This window comes from Parasteatoda tepidariorum, chromosome 4, assembly GCF_982258835.1.
Source record: "Parasteatoda tepidariorum strain Cologne lab strain chromosome 4, Ptep-v5.0, whole genome shotgun sequence".
NCBI classification, from domain to species: domain Eukaryota; kingdom Metazoa; phylum Arthropoda; class Arachnida; order Araneae; family Theridiidae; genus Parasteatoda; species Parasteatoda tepidariorum.
This window is the reverse complement of record NC_141758.1, coordinates 48,016,981-48,038,449: the sequence shown is the minus strand read 5'-3', so window position 1 is coordinate 48,038,449 and position 21,469 is coordinate 48,016,981. Positions and strand designations below refer to the sequence as shown.

At 29.8% G+C, this 21,469-nt stretch overlaps 1 protein-coding gene across 4 annotated transcripts in view; it reads left to right on the top strand.

Annotated features, from left to right (window-relative positions):
• Window positions 1-21,469, top strand: part of LOC107448946 (Na(+)/H(+) exchanger protein 2) — a 210,090-nt gene that overhangs the window by 170,505 nt on the left and 18,116 nt on the right. For all 4 annotated transcript variants that reach the window (XM_087161047.1, XM_071182245.2, XM_016064324.4 and 1 more), the window contains exons 2-4: window positions 13,100-13,560; window positions 18,595-18,851; window positions 20,625-20,842. In XM_087161047.1, coding sequence (XP_087017173.1) covers window positions 13,100-13,560; window positions 18,595-18,851; window positions 20,625-20,842 — 936 coding nt within the window. The remainder of the gene's footprint in view (window positions 1-13,099; window positions 13,561-18,594; window positions 18,852-20,624; window positions 20,843-21,469) is intronic.

The window sequence follows — 21,469 nt, the reverse complement described above, 5'->3', positions numbered from 1 at the left end:
ACCACATATTATAAAACAATATTTTATTGCTAATTTTACCATTTAGATTTAATTTTATTATATTCTCGCAAGTTTTGACCAGGTTTGTTTTTCTGTGTACAATTTCGTGGTCAACGGTATGGTGTTGACCATGCATAAGCATTGCGCACCCACAGCTTTTACTTCTCAGGCAAGTTGTTATTCATCTAACGCCTTTAATGAAATCTCTATTCTTCATAATAAAAGCTCTGTGTCTTAACAACTGCATCATCGCTTCTCTTGTAATATTTTGTGCATTTTATTATTTTTAATTATAATTTGAGCATTAGTACACATTATTATAGGCATTAGTCTAAAATGTTTTGCATATTATCAAAGACTTCTTTTTTTCCTTATAATCTACAGGATCTAACTTGTAACTAATTGGGGATGAAGTTGTGAAAAATGTTTTGACTCATACGGAATTCTGACCGAATCCACTGCAATGGTTTAAATTATAATGAACTTCTAATTTTTTCTTTTCAATTTCCCTTTTTTACTATATCTGACCAAAAATATTCATTTCCGATAATGTGAGGTGGGAATGAATATTCAGTTTGAATTTTTCATAACTCAAAGGTTAATAAATGCAAAAAAAAATCAATAAAAAAGCAGTTTGACTCTCTTAATGATTTGTTAAAATGCAGTTATTTTTATAGGAAATTACAAATGGCATTAAAGAAAAAGGCTTTATTGTTTCTAACTATCAGAAATGTTAGAGTATTTTGAACCATAATATAATGCAAATTTTATACTGCAATCTAAACTAGGTGCAAACTTTAGACACATTATCGAACAAATTAAACCTTTTTAAACTTAATTACTCGAAACTGCAGATAAGGTGGAACGAAAATATGATTCAACTCAGCACCTTATTAAAATTACAGTAATTTTTTACAATATTATGGTTTAACGTTAAAACATTTTCTTGTGAATGTATGGAAGTTAAAGTTCTTTTTATAGAAATAGTTTATCCTTTAAAATATTAATAAATGTCTATTTTGGCAAAGGCCTCATTACTTTATAACAACACAAAATGACAGAAAAAAAACGCATATTCTCGGAGACGCAAAATAAATATTACATAATTATTCAAAATAATTGAATTTTTTTTAAACGGATACAAACTATTTAACATTTATCGGTGTATAAATTTAAAATAAATACACTATTAAGATAATTATTGTCATTGTTCCTTTTTTTTAGTTTTTATCACGCTTGCAGCATTAACTACCATTTTTAATGATTTTTCAAACAGTAATCATTTATTAATAATAGCTTTCCATCATGTTCTTAATTGTTTTTTAATTGGGTTTAGATTAAAAAATGATTTAGATTGAATTTCGTTATTTTAGTTTTCCTATTAATGTTTTAATTACAAATTTGAGCATAATTTAAGTGCTTATAACTTGTTAAATAAAAACTTTTTTTTCAGTTTGTTTTGGATCACTAAAACTATATATAATACTTACTATTATATACTTTAAGTTACATTAGACCAAAACTAAAAATTACAAAAAATTGTAATTTATAAGTAAATAGTAGATAAAAATTAATTCAAAGGAAAGTTTTATTTATATTCTTATTTTCCCACTTTTGTTTTTCCAATTTAGAATCAGAATTTTACGAATTTTACATCAGTAATGCACATGTTATGCATAGTTTGAAAGGAAATATGGGACATTTCATCAGGAAAAAGTGAACATTAACATTAAATGATGACGATCTAATAAGCGATGTTAAACAAAGCTAGCGTATGTTCTGAGAATGCAAAGTAGTGAATAAATTGAGAAGCGTAATTTGTACGTGATTGAAATGAAAAGGGTGCCTCAACCTTTATCGAGGGTCTCTACCTACATCAAGCTGTTAATGAACTGGCAAGAGCTAATTTGAAACATAATTGTTCTTATATTTAGGTTTGTTTGCTTTCAGTGGTAAAAAATAACTTATATATTTCTATCTCACTCTCTATCAAAACCAGTTTGAATAAACACAATTGATGATCACAATTGCTGTTATTAACACAATTGATAAACACAATTGTTGTTATTAAAACTAAGCCACTGAAAATAAAGCTGCTAAGTTCAAATGCTTTGTATAACTTTTACGGCAGTATATCTCTGTACTAGACGTAATTAAATACTTTTTTTTCGGAATCACGTTAAAATGCACTGAGCAATAGTGACTCAGCGGACAAAGCTTTCGCCTTCCAATGAAGTGACCCAGATTCGAATCCCAACTGTGGCTGGTCGATGTGAATTCTCCACCCGCTCGCACCGACCACAGTACTAACGTAAAATATCCTCAGTGATAGACGGATCATGCGACCCTTGCTGTCGAGCACACCGTGAGAGGTTTTCGTGGTTTTGCTCTCCATGTGACGTAAAGGCTTGTTAGTTCCCTCTAAAAATCCTCCAAGGAAACAAATTTTTTGCAATGCTTGATGCAGGAGTTCCCTTGTTTTCTGGGTTCAGTTAAAAATTGCATGACCACGGAGTTGAGTATTTATAATTGTAAACTCAGAATCGGATTGACTGTTCAACGCCGGTTATAAAATAAAATAAAAACTGTACTGAGAATAAAGGATATTGTTAAAACTACCTCAATATGGTTAAATTTACTGTGTTTCTGGCTCTATGAGAACATCAAAAGGCACGATAGGCGAAGCGCTTTGTTAATGATTGTGGTAAATTAGACAATAAATTTATTATTTTATAACATGTTTTAAAATCTGGTAAATGTGGTGAAATTTAGTAATTTTATCATGATACCTTAGAGCATGACTAAAATATAATATATTCCGTTAAATTTACTTTTCAGTTTTATATTTTATTCTAAATTTGTTTTAGTAAGAATTATAATTTTAAAAACCAGAATTTCCGGTAAACGGTTACCATATGAATGAAAATTACCAAATGAATGGTTTAAATGTCATGTTTTTTGGTTTTTATTACAGAAGTGTTTTTTATTTTTATTTTTCTGCCAGAAACGTCATTACCTTACATTACGATAATTTTACCAAAATTTTATTCTCCGTGTAAACTTTAGTTTTTTTTTTTTTTTTTTGTGAAAGAGAGAGAGAGAGAGAATATTTACATTTTATAACGCTAAACAGCGCAGCACTAATAACGTCACATGAACAGGAATATTATGTTTTCGTTTCTATAATGAAGAACATTTTTCAAAGTAGAAACACGAAACGAAAGAGGAAAACACGGATATGCAGAAAAAAAGAAAAACAGCAAATTACGAATATGTAATAACAAAGGAAAATGATCTATATCTGTGATGTGGGTAGGGAGACTTGAAAAATAGCTTTTTCCAAATATTTGAAAAATCATGTAATCCTTAATGTTTCTAAAATAAATTATTTTAAATTTTTCTAAACAAGAAATGAATCTCAGAAAACTAGGCCAGCGGTCGGTTAGTAATGTTCAATTATTTTTTTTGCAAAAAAAAAAAAAAAAAAGATTGAAGCCTATTGTTTAAAGTAGTGCAGCAATGCAAGAAAATCGGTAAATTCCTTTCGTTGATTTTGAACGCATCTTTTATATTCTGTTTGTCAAATATTATAAAAGCGAAACCACAGTATGTTTGTTTCACTTACATTATTTTGGCACCTCTTGCGTTAATTAGCTCTATACAACTATAGCTCATCAAAGTCAATATTCTTTTGCTAAAATTGTCTGAAATCCAAATTTACATTGTTTGGTCAGAATAAAAAAATAAAAATAAAGACATCAATTAAAGTAACTGACTTAAATTGTTTAGCAAAGGCGAAAAGACAAAATATAAAAGTGTTACTTTGTTTGCCTAGCAAAATAATTAACTAAGCACCAAACAAAGCGAAAATAATCAGATAGACAAATGCATCGCATTTCGTTGTTTCTAACTTATTATTTTTGAAACTTTATTATCTAAATGAAAAAATTCAGCAGAAAGTTGAAAAAAAATTTTAAAAAAACATTATGTATGAAATCTATACACATAACATAATCAAATTAGAATTGTAAAGATGTTATTTTTCTCAAAATTAATTTTTTTAAATATTTGTTCCTATTGGTAATTATCGCTTAGTAATATCTTATTTTTAAGTGCAGATATTAATATTTTTAAAAAAGTTTTAATCTCTCAAAAAATATCGTAATTTCTATATTCTACACGGTAAAAAAATTTCGTGTATCTGAGCACCAAAAATGGTGGCAACTATTTTACACTGGTGTAACTAGTGTAACTGGACACCAAAATGGTGTCCAGTTACACTAAAACCCAAGGATGGTGTGAATCACTTAGGAAGTTTTTTCATACTAGGTGAAAAGTAGCCACCACCAACCAAAATGTATGTTACTTATTAATACTAAAGTTTATAATTGCAGTAAGATATGATACACATAAGAATCAATAAATTTGTTTTATGAGATAATATAAGGTAAGAATCAATAATTTAATGCAAACACTATTTCTTAAAATAAAATGAGTTTGTAAATCAAATAAACACGTAGCTGAGAGAAATAAGGTAACAGTCGATATTCTCGAGCCTTTTATATATGGAATGTGGGAAAAATTGCAGCTCTTCAATTCGAGAAAAGATTCTTCAATTTTATAAAATGTAGAAATTTGAATAAATATTATGTTCATTTTTTTTCAATGTTAAATATTATATTATTAAACAATTAATATAGTATTCGTTCGATCACTTGTTCTGTGATGGAACTAGTCGAACACCTATTTTACTCATTGTCTTTTTTCTCATCCTACATTCTGCAGTTTGTGTCTTTTTTTCTTCCTTTTCTTAAGAAAAATACTGTTTTGTGTTGGTAAGAAAACAATATTCTAACTACATAGGTGTGAATTTATAAACCACTAATAAATTCTCAATTTTGTTGTGCTCTAATTCAGCTTCTTAAGACTAAGAAGTCTGCTCAAGATTCGAAAGAGGGAGACTGTTCAGAATTAAGAAAAATCCGATGATTAAAAATTAATCTCTTTCGCTAACGCTGGCATAATCTTACAGTAACAACTTTCTCTACGTAAACAAGAAGCTGATCCGTATAAGTTTGTAAAGCAAAATATCGCGATACAAATATTTGTCAATAACTGGAGCTCTTTGTTTAATAATAATCGTAATAATAATAAGATAATTTAATAATAATAATAAGATTCAAATATTCGCCATTAAATTAACAAAATGAATTTACAAATGTATAGCGTGTCCTTTTATCGGTCCGCAATACAAATTATTATTCTGCTCTTACATCACCTCAACGGTGCTTAAATTATTCACTCACAAGCAATATAAAATTTTTTAATTAGGAAATTTACGTTATAGTTAAAAAAAAACAAAAATCACTCTTAACGTAATTTTCGTCCTCTTTGTCAGCACTTAATAAAAATATAGACTATCCTTGCTCTTAAACTTGAAATCTTTAGTGGATTATAGGAATCAGGTGCTTGAATTTAAATAAGTTTTCAGACATTCAAGGCTTTCTCTTCGTTTGCATATAAAGACCGTACGTCATTTGAAAAATGTATCATTTTTAGACTACTTTCTTCAGTATTTCTTTCATGCGTATGGCAATGCTCCAGTGCCTAAGTAATCAACAGTTTCCCTTGACACAGTTTTATAAAGGATCCCTCTACCCATGACCGTGACTTACAAAGCAAATACACTTGTTAACAATGTTGTATTAACACGTATGTTAATATTGTTCTTTCATCACCAAATTCAAAATTAAATAATTCAAATTGCATTGATTTTTTTTAATTTCCTCAACTAGCAGTTTATGAAGTATTTTTAGGCCACGGCAAGATTACATAATTATTTCGCTTCAGTAAACTTAATTTATTGGGAAGAAAAATAAATTTGGAGGATAAATTTAAAAGTGTTCTCTCAAAAAGCATGATCTAAAACTTCCTAGTTTTTAATATATTCCCTCCGAAGATTTCCTCCAAATTAAAATCCCAATGCTTTACGCTTCAAAGGAGTAAATATGTTTTGCTATTTAATGGTGAAAATCATTTCCGTTTCTCTTAAGAGAATTAAGTAAGCAGTCATAACCTTCCTAAGCTGTCCTACATATTGGCATATAACATAGGAAGTAACTCACTTAGATAACTTAATACTGAATTGCTTATTTTAAACCTCGAGATAGATATTAGCGAATTTCTTTCATCGCAAGCCCATCAGATAGCTGTTAGGGATATCATTTTTTATTTAGTGTAATTTATGTGCTATGATTCAATTCAATCAACTTAATGAAAAATTGGGTGGGAAGATTAAGGAATTGACTATTGTAAAAGCATTTTTCTATGTAATAATGATTGAATAAATGAAGAATGGCAAATAAGTTTAACAAAAATTTGTATTATTAATTTTAAATTACCTATTGTTTCAGGCCTAATAAATTATATTAGTCATAGGTAAAGACTTTTTTTCTCATTAAATATTATCAAATTTATTTGATAGGCTTTTATAATTTTGAAAATTTTAAAAATGATGCAGAAATTTATACTATTTTTGGAAATTTTGTCCCAAATTCAAGAGTCATTTGTCAAATAAAATGTCAATTAAGTTTTTAAAGAAAATGCTAATAAAGTTTTGAATAGAAATATTTATAAAGTTTTGAGTGGAAATAAGACTCAGTGTGGTACATAACATTTATATATAGATACAGGTGTAACTTTTATTTCATATTTCACTAAGAACTTGACATTAAATTGTATAAAAATTGTGAAAAAAACAAAAAAAAATCTCACAATTATTGAAATTTCATTATTCATCTTACCAGTTTAACTTTTTCCGGGGCAAAAAAAATTTACTTTTCAGTATTTTCTCATTTTTATTATAGCTCAATTGCCTAGTCAAATTTATATAATCAATAATTCAGATAAAATTATTTTTAAAAAATAAACCTTCTGCAGAATGAGCACGCCTTTAACATGTGAACATTTTTGTGCAACAAAATGATATATTTTCCAGAAAATGAATTTCATAAGCTTTTTCTCCAAATACTGATACTCTTCAAATTAAATAATTAATACCATATTTGTAATCGATATATTTTTACTTGATAAAATAGAGACGTATCAAACACGAAACTCTCTCATAATAACGAGTAAATATTAACATTTTTAACACAAAACAACGTTTATGAACTCAGTTTTTTCCACCGTTTCAATAACTCACTCATAAAAGAAACGTGCAATTATGCAAACGTAAATTAAAAAAACAAAACTATTGAAAAAATTAATCAAATATATTTTACATTGGTGTTTTTTCTTCTTATTATTCCGGTACTCCACAAATAAAGTGAACATTATATTTATAATAAATATAATTTTACATGAAAAATCAGAAATGTATTAAACACAATATTTCCTCATAATAACGAGCAAATATCTAAACTTGTAAAAGAATTTCCTATTTTTTCATATTGAATTTGTAATTGCTTTCTGAGTTTAAGCAAACAAATCACTTGTCAATACTAATAGATAAAATTGAAAAAAACTGTCTACAGCTGTCTACAACCCCGAAGGAATAACCAACCTTGACCCAACCCCTAAAAAGTATGTACATCGACCTGCACAAACCATCTCTAATGACATAACTGTTGTATTTCCATTAGACCTGCAGGCCTTACTTTCTCCGAGCAAAACTGAAAGTGAGACTCCACATAACATACAAAAATGTATGTCAAGTTCCGGTTATCTTGAGTTAATTCACTAAATCTTCTTTTCTTCTCTCCCATTTTCATCATTTTAGAAAATATCGAAAGAAGCTCTTTGGATTTCCTTGGGCCATCTTAAGTTCTCCAGCTTTAGTTACAAAGTTTCAAAAACATCTCGGAGCTAAATTCCGAAAACAATATTTTCTACGTGCGGTATTTAAAATTATTTCTTGTTAGCATTTTTAAAACAACACGTTGCGAGTAGAAGGTGGTTAATATATTCGTTGGAAAACAACATTAAATATGAAATTAAAATAATCACGTTTTAAATTAGCTTTTAAGGCAATTAAAGGTAGGTTACAAAATCGTGATTAACACAAAATTTCACTCAAGTTCGGGATTTCACTGATATCATTTGTAAGTACTGAAGAGGCAGGTAAAACGAGAAAGTTCTACTATGGATCAAATAATCCTGGATTTGTTCTTTTTCAAACAAAAAAGAAAAAGTTTTCACGTGTGCTGTTTTAAGCAGCTTTTTATTTTGAGCTTAAGTATCTTTCTAAACAGCCACGCAGTAAGTAGCTTATGCATCTTTGTTTTTGAATAAATTTTCGATTAAAAATTCCTTTCCCCCTCTTTCCACTCCTGTGATAGCTAACTTCATCAGTAATTCTACTTTGAAAAAAATAAATAAATCTGTTTTGATAAGATGAGATTGAAAATAAACCACAACGTCAAATCTCGAGGCTTCTAACTTACGTAACAGACAGATGACACGAGTTTTTTTTTTCAATTTATGCAATAATCTTTTGCCTTACTATGGGACCATGTCTATTGACGATAATATATCATAATTTTTGTTCTTGAGCAGTAGTTCCTAACCCATAGGTCAAGACATACAAGGGGACACGGGCTGAGGGGTACTGGGTATGAAACTAAAACTATCCACTTTCAATCCAGACACAAACTCTCTCGTTATGGACAAACAGTATAAAAAATCTCATTAAGGTTCTTCAACTTTTATGACATGTCTTTTTAGTTTTCTCACAGTTTTGATAGATGAATATTTTATTAGTAACAATTATTTATATATTAAGTAATTAATAGGTCTCAAAGTTTTTTTAAAACAGAATTGATAGTCTGTACAACTAGAAAGGTTGAGAAACGTTACACGATATACTAGAGGGTTCCGCCATTTTCTCACTATGCTGCTCATCAACTCTCAATTCTCACACTCGTTAGTTATCAAAACTGCTGGTTTATTCGAAAAAGAGATTTGAAAATAATTAAATAATTTTATAAACATATTTTCTTGTGCTGAAGAAATAAAAATTGACTCGTGATTTGCAGATAATATTCAATTCGAAAGTTCAGTTGGCTTATAAGTATTATTGATATCAATTGTTTCCAAAACATGACAACAAACTTGTACATTTTTAATTTTATTATACCCCTGCACTATCAGTTCCATTTCCCTCAACCTTGAACCATAATATTGGTGCCTTGGACCATAATTAGGTATAAATTTGATTGTTTTTTTACCATAATTTTTTTATGTCTGACATTCAAACATATAGTTGAACGTATTTTACGAAATTTATACTATTTTACGAAAATAAGAAGTTCTAGCAGCATTGTCTACCATGTCTATGAATAATTCGTTTAAAACAAAACCAGATGTTACTTTTGTTTTATGAATCTCTTCGTGGGGATAAATCAACAGTTGATTGAGCGTTGAAAGATCTACCAGGTTCAGGTCATGAGACGATCATAAATTTAACAAAAAAAAATTCCCCTTTGAATTCATTTAAATGTCCTTGAAGGATTACTCAAAAAAAGTTAAAACAAAGATCGAAATCACTTAGAAGATGAATCAACTATCTGACAGTCACCCACTGACCGTGTTCGATCGTCGAGATAGGAATGTATGTCGAAGGTTACCAGTCAACAATGCGTGACCTTTCCGTATATTGTGAGGTAAACTCAATTCACCTTAAAAAAAGGTTTTGGAAAGGGTATAAAACTAAATGTAATTCCAACTAATTAACGATCTGTGTGAAATATAGTTTCGTTTATTTGGCATCTTTTTTGGCTCTGTTATAAAAGCTAGATATTGTCTTAAAATCCAGGTCACTACTCTAGTGATGAGGAACCGGTTAAGTCATAAAATCGATAGTTTAATTTTACCCTTACTGGACACGATCATAAAAGTTAGAGTGAAAAAAAATTTAAACCAATAAAGCATAATTGGTGGTATTCAGAGAGATTTATAAAAAATGCTTTGATTCAATCTTTAACGTGACATTTGACAGTTGCGATGTTTGATTGACGTATTATCTATCTGATAGGATTTCTAACTATAACATCGAAATTTGTACCTCAATGGTGAAGTAATCGAATAATCAATCAAGAGAAAGATTTAAGAATTTTTCTTTGTGATTATATAACGGAGATTTGCGTAATCGAAAATAAGTTTAAAACCTTATTTATTTAGTTATGTAACGTGATTCAAGGTTTACTAATAAGGGTATTTTTGCAACATGAGTAAGATGGACATCTGAGTTGCTTTTGCGGTCAGGAAGCAAGTTTGACCTATTTAATTCTTTGAGATTTGAAATACCTTAATGCTTATTCTTACAGTTCTGGTTAATGACAACTCCGTGAGAATGTTTTAATGTTTTCAAAAAAATATAATTATAAAACCACAATAAAACCGACAATTACTTTTACAATCACGGCTATTATTTAAGTATGAAAGATGTACTGCTCCAGGTCACAGGGCTGAGAAAAATCATCTCTAGTTGTAGTGGAATTGTGGTTAAAAGTACATTTGCCGTCTGACTAACCATCTGATGGTTTTATGATTTCCCTCTCTAACTTATGCAAATGCTGGTTAGTTTCCCTAAAAAATGCTCTCTGGAAACGAGTTTAACGTGATAAGTAACTCAAAGGTTCCCTTGTCTTATGAGTTATGTACAAAATTACAAGTCAACTTTAATTTCAGAAATTTTCATTTTGAATATTCTATCTGTGGTCAGTGATAAAATAACTATTCCATGTCTCGGTGAAAATTAACTGGGTTCGACGCAATTTAATTTTCACTAGCAATTCACACTTCTCAGTTCGCATAATTAAAATTTCATAACAGTCTTAATTAAAATTTACTTTTATTTTTGATAAGAAGGAGTCCTGAAATTATAAATCTAAAATAAACTTCGAATTTTTTTAAATATTTTTCAAAATAAGGAAAATTTGAGCATAAAAATTGCTCAAATCAAATCAAAATTTTAAGTCATTCTAACAGCTTTACAATAAATTGAAATGCATTTAAATATCTAAATGTTTCTTTTCTTAGATCACTAAAATATTTATCTGTGTTTTGAACAAAAATCTTAGTAAAATTTCAAATGTACAAAAAATAGAGTTAAATATTTTGTTTAATATTGATTTTTTTAAAGATAAATTTTGAACATTCTTACCTAAAGTGTGATAAAAATTATAAGTTCATATTTAAATCCTAGCCTTTAGTATATAGCTGACATTATACAAAATCTACATTCAATGCTTCAAAGAATTCAATGATAAATTTTTTTTGTAATGTATTTTTTCTCAAAATCAACATTATTCTGATAATGCATTTAAAGTATGTAATTACTATTTGTTTTGTTTCCCAGCATACAAAAAAACAACTTTAAGAGATTTAGAAAGCTAATGAACAAACGTTCAAATGTAGACAACAAAAAATTATAAAATGTAGACAAAACAATTCGTATAAATAACCTATTTTGTATCCAATTGGATACTTTGAAACTAAGTTTTTTAAAATAAATATTTACAATATTTTTACAATGATTGATGGTAAATTTTGCTTAAAAACATTTCAGTTGTAAATGAATAATGTCTATCACACGTTACTGTAAACATTTCGACACATTTTTTTATTAGGGACAATTACATTAAATAGCAAAATTTCAAGTGCAAATTAAAACTTATTTCATTATAAACTACTCTTATTGCTGTTTGTTTGTTTTTATTCTAAATTACAATGAAATAAAGGTATGCATTGAATTTTAATTAAATCATGAATTAAAAGAATTTCTTCATGTGCGAAATGTCCTAGCATCTTTGCTACAGTGACATGTATGCTAATTGGAAAATTCATATTATTGGGTATGTTTCATTTTAGCTCTGCAAAACCACATGGAACACAAAAATATGTAATATATGCGATTAGTGTTTTTATCTTTCACAAATTTGTTTATAAATATTCCTTTAAACGAATGAAAAAATATTCTTTTTCACATTATTCAAGCTATATCGTTGGATATTTTTTATATATTTTTGTATAAGTTTTATATTGATATATTATGTAATTACATTTCATATTAATTATATATTGCAATTAAAGCTATTTTAAGTATACCTCTAATCTGAATTCATTTATTCGAATTTTAAGAATTGATTATCTATTTAAACAAGATAAATTATCTAAGTACAAATAACACTGTTTTAAGTTTTAACTGTGCTTTTATAATAGTATAAATGCTTAGATGCACAGTTACAAAAAAAAAATATAGCACTCAACATAGTAAAGTTTACACTGCAATTTTAAATTTGTATAAAAACATTGACTCATAATTATTAAAAACAAGCACTCAAAATTAGCACTGTTGGTAATGCTTCATTGCAACTTTATATATGGATAAAATACATTGACGCATTGTTTCTGAAAACTAATGTTCAACATAGCTCTGATGAAAATCCTTTCATTACAACTTAATATATGGATAAAATATATTATATTTCATTTTTTAACCATCGTTAAGCAGCCGACCTAATTTTGAGTATACAACAACCAATGTTCAACTCCGTTGCCTTGTAACTTTCAACCCAATCTAGAAGACAAGGGATTCATTGGATCATGTATTGGGAGAAATTTGCCTTCTTGGAGGATTTTTTGATGAAACTAAACCACCTTTTGTGAACTAGGAAAGCTTCCCACGGTTAGCCTGATGGAAAGAGGACTCTAACCACAGAGAATATTTTTACGTCAGCACTGTGGTTGATGCTCCACCGGGTGCGGAATACGTATCGACCAGCCATCACTGCGATTCGAACCCGAGGACTTCATTGGGAGGCGTGATCTTTATCCCCTGAGCCTCCACAGTTCTGGATAAATGCATTGATGCATTGTTTCTAAAAACTAGTCTTCAACATAGCTCTGATGGCAATGCTTTCAGTGAAACTTTATATATGGATAAAATACATTGGCGCACAGTTGCTAAAAACTGCTGTTCACTGTAGCACAAAATGACAATGCTTGTATCGCAACTTTACATATGTACAAAATGCATTTACGCTTGATTTTAACTAAGTAAACGAAGAAAAAGTCTTAATTTTTATTTCTTTTACAGGCTTTCACGTGACTCCAAAGATTTCACTAATATGCCCAGAGAGCTGTCTTCTAATAGTTGTTGGTGTGGTCATCGGCCTCCTGTTGTTTTATGCCGGACTCACCAATGTCGGACCTTTGACTCCCAATGTCTTCTTCCTGTACATGCTTCCGCCCATAGTTCTAGATGCCGGATACTACATGCCAAACCGTCCATTCTTCGACAACTTGGTCACCATCCTACTGTTCGCTGTGGTAGGAACCGTCTTCAACGCCATGTCAGTTGGAATGTCACTTTGGGCAGTCGGTCTGACTGGACTGTATGGAGTAGAAATGCCTTTGCTGGACACTTTGCTCTTCAGTTCTATAGCATGTGCTGTGGATCCCATAGCAGTGTTGGCTGTGTTCGAAGAGATTCATGTGAACGAAGTGTTGTACATTCTGGTGTTCGGAGAATCATTACTTAATGATGCTGTGACAGTGGTAAGTTTAAATTATCATTATGAATTCATTACGAGAATTATTTTCTTAACCTGACGTTTAGAATTAATCGAAACACGTTTGTTTTAACCACTCCCAAAAATCAAAGCCTTAAAGAGTTAAAAATACAGGGAAAGATTCGAAATTAAAAAAATACACTTTTTCAAAATTTAAGTATAGCTTTGTTAGTTAAAAATTGCGGAAATGATTTGTAAACCAAAAATTACTTCGTGCTTAAGCCCCAAACATCATTAGACTGATATATTAATGTTTAATACTAAAAAATTAAAATAAAATCAAAACTATTTAATTGAGGTTCGTATTCATTCAAATGGAAAATTAGTGAATCTTAATGGTGACAAATTTTCTGAAGAAAAATTAACACTTTTTTTTAATTGTTATAAATTTAAATAAATAATTACTTCGTATTTAAACTTAAAAAGAGCGTGTGGTATAGAATTTTGTTAAAAACTTTTATCCGCGAAAGATGGATGTGATTGTGCTGTTTAAAAAAAAAGTTGAAAGGAAAACATAAACAGGAAAAGAAAAATTAGAGTGGACAGAGGAAAGAAATCTTCAGGGATTTTGGATATTTTCAGAATTCTATCTCAAGTAGAAAATTTTTTATCTATTTTTCATAAAATAAAACGAAATATTTATTTCATAATCGATAAATTGATTTCTTCATAATCATATGTAGCATAATGATCGTTATTTTATATTCTTAAAGATTTCTTTCAAACTTAAGTCCCCCTCCAAAGAATAAATCAATAGGATCACATGCTTGATGAATTCAAAATAAAAAATATCGACCTATTTTGAGTTGAAAAGTCGTAAAATTCTTTTGACTTACGTGATAGTGCTTTAGGGAACCAATCACCTTGAAATGTTCTTTATCACGCTATTCAGTGGCGAAGTGTGATAGATTGCTTTAGAATTGCAAAAAATAATCGATTGGTATGTTTACATTTCGAAAGGTAAAAAGTACAATGCTCAAGAAATATTCTATTTTTGCTTTCTCTGTCTATAATGATACCTAATCATTAGTTTGAAATAATATATTTGTCAGTAAAATTTTCAAATTTAATAATAATTGCATTCTTTTTTTTTTGTTGGTGGCAAAGATTATAGTTATTAACTAAGAAATTTCTTATCACAAGTATTTTTGTTCATAAAATCGGGAAATATTTTCCGCTTGAACAAATATATAAATAAATAAATACAATAACTTAAGAGCAAGTACAACTTTCTTAATTTGTGATAACATTAAATACATCCTGCTGAACAGCAAATACAGCAAGTGAACAACATCAGCTTTAAATTAACATCGCTAAGTCAAAAACGTTGTTTCCTTTTTTAAAAAATGTCTTTTTCAACGAATTAATTTGAAAAAAAATCACTAACATCAACTACACTGCACTTTTCCTTCGACTAAAAATTCGTTAAATTAAAAAAATATATAGAGCCTCAAATGTTAAATGTTTAATATGCCGTTTCATTCGGTTTTTTAAAACTTCATTACAATAAACTTGATTGCCATTTAAAACTAAAGCCCTGCATGCGTAAATACTAGGTAATCTAGGGCTTTATTTAAAACTAGATTTAGTAAGTGTTTCAAAATAAAAATGTAATAACATCTTTAAGAGTAAAATTCATGCTTTTTCTTTTAGTAAACTAAATATAATGCTCTCGAAAAACTTTTAAGTGTTATTAAAATATAAATTTTTATCATCACTTTTGGCAAAATTAAAATAAGTGCGAAAATCTGGAAAAAACACAAATGGTGATTTGCTTTTATTCTATTCAATAGGAATGTTTTTTTTTAAAACAAAAGACATTTTTGATAATATCAAAACACTTGTCTTATGTACCAAGAAAAAGAAAGAAATGCTTGTGTTATGTAAGTTATAAATGAACTTGTGCGATGAAACAAACAATTAAGTTAATGAAAATTAATTATATCTTGAACATCCCTTAAACTATTTTTCTTTAATGTCTTTTAGCTTTTCCATTAACATTGTGTTGATACAATTAAGTGCATTATTAAAGTACTGAATTTTTTTTATATAATGAATATTTTTGCTTATATAAAAGAATGTTTTTAGAAAACTGCTTTGCCTTGAATTACGCAAATATATTATGTTTTTTTATCCTTATATTCGAAAAAGGTTATCTCTTTCTATAAAATAAGGAAAAAGGAAGTTCAAAAAACCGTGAAATTACTCTAAATTAAATATATTTTTATACTCAATCAACTTAAAATACTTTCGTATATAAAATAAGCGTCATTCTAATTTAAAGATGTAGCTAAGATTTTCAAGGTAGCTTAAGAGTGACTCTGTTATAAAACTTTAATCCTTTCTGAGGTCAAGACGTTTTATTTACTGCTTGTTTCTAATGTATTATTGCTCAATGCTAAGAAATTTTTCTTACATCATTTATTTAAGAAACATGTAAAAATTAAGAACATATTAAGAACCTGTCATCATTTGTTATTATTTCCCATCAAATACTTATTAGTATTAGAGGAAAGTTGGCTAAATCGCTCTTCTCCCAAATCTTACCACCCTCATTTCCAAAGAAGGATTGAGAAGGGGGATAATCTAACAAATAAAATTCTTTTTAGGGGATCTATGCGGAAAAATCAAGTTGTGTGCAGATGCGTTAAATTATTTAGGTTTATCGGTTTCTTAATTTTTTAAAGTAATTTTAGAACATCCTGTGTAAGTATACAGCAGGACTAAAGTTTAATAAAGGTTAATAAATGTATTATACATTTGTTAATCAAACTTTTCTATTGTGCAGGTTTATTTGCCAACTAAATGTGCTTTGGAGCCCTTTTTTGTTGTTGTTAATTCTACGTTTTTGTGCAAATTGTACTTCAAGTGGTGCCCTAAATTGAATCGGTACGATCTAGGAGATATAGTACGACGCGATTTTTTAACTACTAGACAAATTGTTTTACAAATCCTTTAAACTGTACCCTACACCTAAACAAGTAAAAGGGCCGAAACAAATCCTAAACTAGAATCACCCAATACCAAGTTTTTCATCTCATTAGTGAGGCTTATAATGAGTCGGCAACAATTGAGAACTTTGTTAAAATTTAACTGTTCTGCGTAGTCCAACACAACTCTCTCAACACATAATTTCCAGGCTCTTTTTTACAGCAAAACCTCATCTTGCACGTGAATCAGTCGGAAAGATTTGAAATTATTTCAGCAAATTCAAAGAAATTTTATTTGCCTGTGAGCTAGGAATAGGAAAATAATGAAAAATATGTTTCATGAGTCTCTTGGTGATACAAGTAATTAAATGCCAGCCAGCGATTCGACATACCGATTTATTTCAATTCTTTCTCTTACTTTGGATGTTTCTATCGAATCAATTTCTGTTATTTCAGAATCTAATAAAAATTAGAAGAAAATTATTTTTAGATCCCAAAAAAGGGGACTCTGAATGAGCTGCCCTAGTGAAAGTGAACTGGATTTAAAGAAGTATTTTAAACGGGGTTGAGAAAAAAAATACAGATAAAAATATCAATTAGGTAAATCAGATCTAAAATCTTAAGTTTTAGTTCAAAAAATAAAGAATATTCTAACATTAAACTGAAATCGAATAAACCAGTTGTGTTTATATTATAAATCAAACATCTACTTTGAAACGGGATGTTCTCATCATTGAAGTTCAACCTGAATAATGGGTTTTACTCTCTGTTAGGTTCATTCAGCTGAAAATATGATGCCCAAAAAGTGACACTTGAGTTGAATTTAGTAGTACATACCACCATGCTTCTTTAGTATTTTGTTTTTGCCCTAGTGAAAGTGAACTGGATTTAAAGAAGTATTTTAAACGGGGTTGAGAAAAAAAATACAGATAAAAATATCAATTAGGTAAATCAGATCTAAAATCTTAAGTTTTAGTTCAAAAAATAAAGAATATTCTAACATTAAACTGAAATCGAATAAACCAGTTGTGTTTATATTATAAATCAAACATCTACTTTGAAACGGGATGTTCTCATCATTGAAGTTCAACCTGAATAATGGGTTTTACTCTCTGTTAGGTTCATTCAGCTGAAAATATGATGCCCAAAAAGTGACACTTGAGTTGAATTTAGTAGTACATACCACCATGCTTCTTTAGTATTTTGTTTTTGTTTATAATGCTGTTACTTTAACTATAACAGTTAAAAAAAAACACTAATATTACATCTTTTGTTATATATGCCTATCTATCCATAATTCGGGCTAACAGAATAGGTTAGCTGACAGATATCTATTAAACATTCATTATGATTACTGATTGTCTACTTACTTGCTTATTCTTGATTATTAAATATTTTCCTGGTTGGTAAAATTTAGGAAGTAGGTAGTATGATAGCAATCAGTTTCCTAAATCGTACTATTTACAAACCTGGTAAAAATCATTAATTTTAATTATTTATTGCATGAATATAATTATCATTTATCTAGCTAAATGTCTCTATTTTATCATTAAAATATTTAAAAAGCAACTGAAAATAATTTGTGAGAGATAAAAATTTAAATGTGAAAAGTCGTACTAAAAAGAACGTAATTTTATAATGCATTTTATAATGCAATCTCATGAATTTTATAAGGCAAGCCAAAGAAAGTATAAAAGGTTCGAAAAATATGAAAAAGGAATACCAAAAACAGTTTCCTTGAGTTGAGCACACTTAAAAGCTAACTAAACTTGACTATGCTTCATTTTAAAGCTGTTGTTTTTTTAACTAAATTATGTTAATCTAATAAATATTAGAACAATAAATATTCGTATTATATGTAAAATAGTCAAAACTAAGAACCAAAGTTATGTACACGTAAGTTGGAAATCTAGATAATGCTTGGTAACCATTTACAACTATCATGGTTTCGAAACCATAAAATTTAAATTTAACTGGGCATTAGAAGTTAGGCTTTTCGTTAATAATGAGTTCAACATGGTAAAATTACTTTTGTTATATTTCAAACCTATTTTCATCACAACCTAGTTAAATTTATTGTTTCTCCTAAGGTGCTCTATCACATGTTCGAAGGATATGCTGAAATGGGACCAAAGAATATCATCACTGTCGACTACTTAGCAGGGGTGGCATCTTTCTTCGTGGTGGCACTCGGGGGCACACTCGTGGGAATCCTTTGGGGACTCCTAGCAGCTTTCGTCTCCAGATTCACCCATCACGTCAGAGTCATCGAACCACTCTTTGTTTTCGTCATGTCATATTTGTCTTACGTCAGTGCAGAACTGTTTCATTTTTCAGGAATCTTGGCGTAAGAATTTTTTTCATTCTTTTTTTGTTTGATTTGATTTTTAAAAGTTGCACTAGAGTTAAGCTAATCGGTTAATGGCGACAGTTTGAAAGATGATCTGAAGGTAATAGCATTATTCAAGCACGCGTGAGGGAAAGCCTAGCGAAAGAGTTCACTTTTTATAGGTGAGGAAAGTTAAAGCGTGCGAAACATGAGCTTATTTATTTTGGCGAGAATTCCGGACCGGCATATAATTCCAATTCTTTAGTTCACTACGATAGAAAGGTAGATGATATTTCTATTTTATCTTTGTGAAAATACTTTTAATTATTAAAAAAAATCTAGCGATTTAAAGACTATATATATATATATATTTTTTTTTTTGTATGAAGATATTTTGCTTTAAAATTTCTAAAAGCTTGATCTTTCAGCATTTCGCAAATATTTCTTCATATGGTATAAAATTGTTATTTAAAGTTATTAGAATGTATCAAGATAAGAATTTAAAATGTCGCGAATTTGCCCATGCTGTGTAAAATTGCTATAAACTAACACAGCTTATCTTGCTTTTACTTTTTAAGGCTGTTTTTTAAAAGCTCTGACAGCATGGAATAATACTTTTTAGCAAATAATATGCCATTTTTGTAGCTGTTGCGAGTTTGTAACAATTATTCATGTCTGTTAGTTTAAGTTAGTCAGCATCCTGTATGCTAATTATGCAAATGGAGTAATGTGTCAAGATAAAAGGCCATACTTTAAATGGCTCTTGTAAGAGAACATCTCAGACGAGAGCCACGTTACATTAAAATACGCAATGAAAATGATAGCCAGTTCTATAATAAAGTTGACAAGATGGTATGTGTTAAAATTATAGCTTTGCTCTGAGTTTAAGACACTTTTTTTATTTCCTTAGCAAGAGAGTTACGAAAAACACCTTAACGGCTTTTCCAACAGAACTATAAAAAAATTCAACTTTTCTAATCATATAATAGATATCAATATCTATAGCTGCAATCCGAATAGCTCTAGTCCAGTTACAGTGTCATATCGATCTTTTTGAAAAAGCTGTTGTCCTATGTGACTCAAGAGCTGCTTTGCTTGCCATTGCATCCTTAAATAATCCCTTAACTTGAGACATTTTGGATTGCCGCCTCCAACTTGAATACCTAGCATCCCTTAAGAAAACCATTGTTCTCCAGTGGGTTCCTGCCCATTGCGGGGTTACGGGTAATGAAAATGCAGACTACTTAGCAAAAAAGGGGGCCTTAATTATTCAGACTTCTGCGCACATGATGCCTTTCTGTTCCATCCAACAGCTTATTAAGAGGACCTTTCAGACCTGTGCTCATGAAGAACTTATCGACCGTACTTCTACTAAGTCTTGGAGGGCTTGCATCCTAAATTTGCGAAATGGCCCAAGACGAAGAGCGGTGGCTGAATTTCGCTTGGCCACCGGTCATGACTGTCTGCAGAAACATCTGTCTAGATTTGGTACCGTTCCTTCCCCGGTATGCACTCTTTGCAGTTCTGGTGAGGACATGGACTCCACGCACCTTCTCCGCTGCTCTGCGCTTTTGCAGGAATTCTATCACTGAAAGCTATTGGGAAGCTAGAGACATGTTGTGATTAATAGACTCTGTTGCAGCATCTTTTGTTTCTGTTCTTATTTTTATTAGATGTTTATGTATGCTGTTACTGTCTATAATCTGCCATTGGAAATAAAATAAAAAATATCAATATCTCAATGATATTATGACTGTTCATCATGCATCTGATAGTAATATTCTTTTTAAGGTTGACATTCTGTGGTATAACAATGAAAAACTACGTGGAGGAGAATATCTCATACAAGAGTCACATTACAGTTAAATACGCAATGAAAATGATTGCCAGTTCTTCTGAAACCATCATCTTCCTCTTCCTCGGTGTCTCCACGGTCAACGATAACCACGAATGGAACACTTGGTTCGTCGTCATGACCATCTTCTTTTGCACAGTGTACAGGACTATAGGTAAAATAACATCTATAGTTCATTTATTCTTCTTTCGATTTTAACACATTGCTGACCGGCAACTTTTCTGAAAATTTCCCCATGTGCCCGGCAATTGAGCGGATGTGGAAGTAAAACAATATAAATAAACTTAAAATTTTTTTCATTTATTATTCAACTCTTAATATTTCTTTTTCGTATGATAAAAAGTATAACAATCACCTACGTGTATTGGTACACCACAAGTTTTGCAAATATATCGGGTTTCGCAAGATTATAATAAATTGGTATAGAATTAAATAGTAAAACTTGAAAAGTAAGGAAAATTACGCCCACTTTGTAAAATAGTCATCACGAGATCACTGCTAACATGATTGCTATGACTCGTGACCGGTCATCAACGCTTGGCCACGGAAACACGAGTTAACTCCTGACCGGTCATCAACGCTTGGCCACGAAAACACGAGTTAACTCGTGACCGGTCATCAACGCTTGGCTACAAAAACACGAGTTAATTCGTGACCGGTCAGCAATGTGTTAACAACCACATTGCTGACGATTGCTTCAAAATTTGTTTCTGATATAGATTTTCAAATTGTGTTGAGGAAAATATTAAATTAAAAGTGTAAAAGAAACGTAGGAGGTATG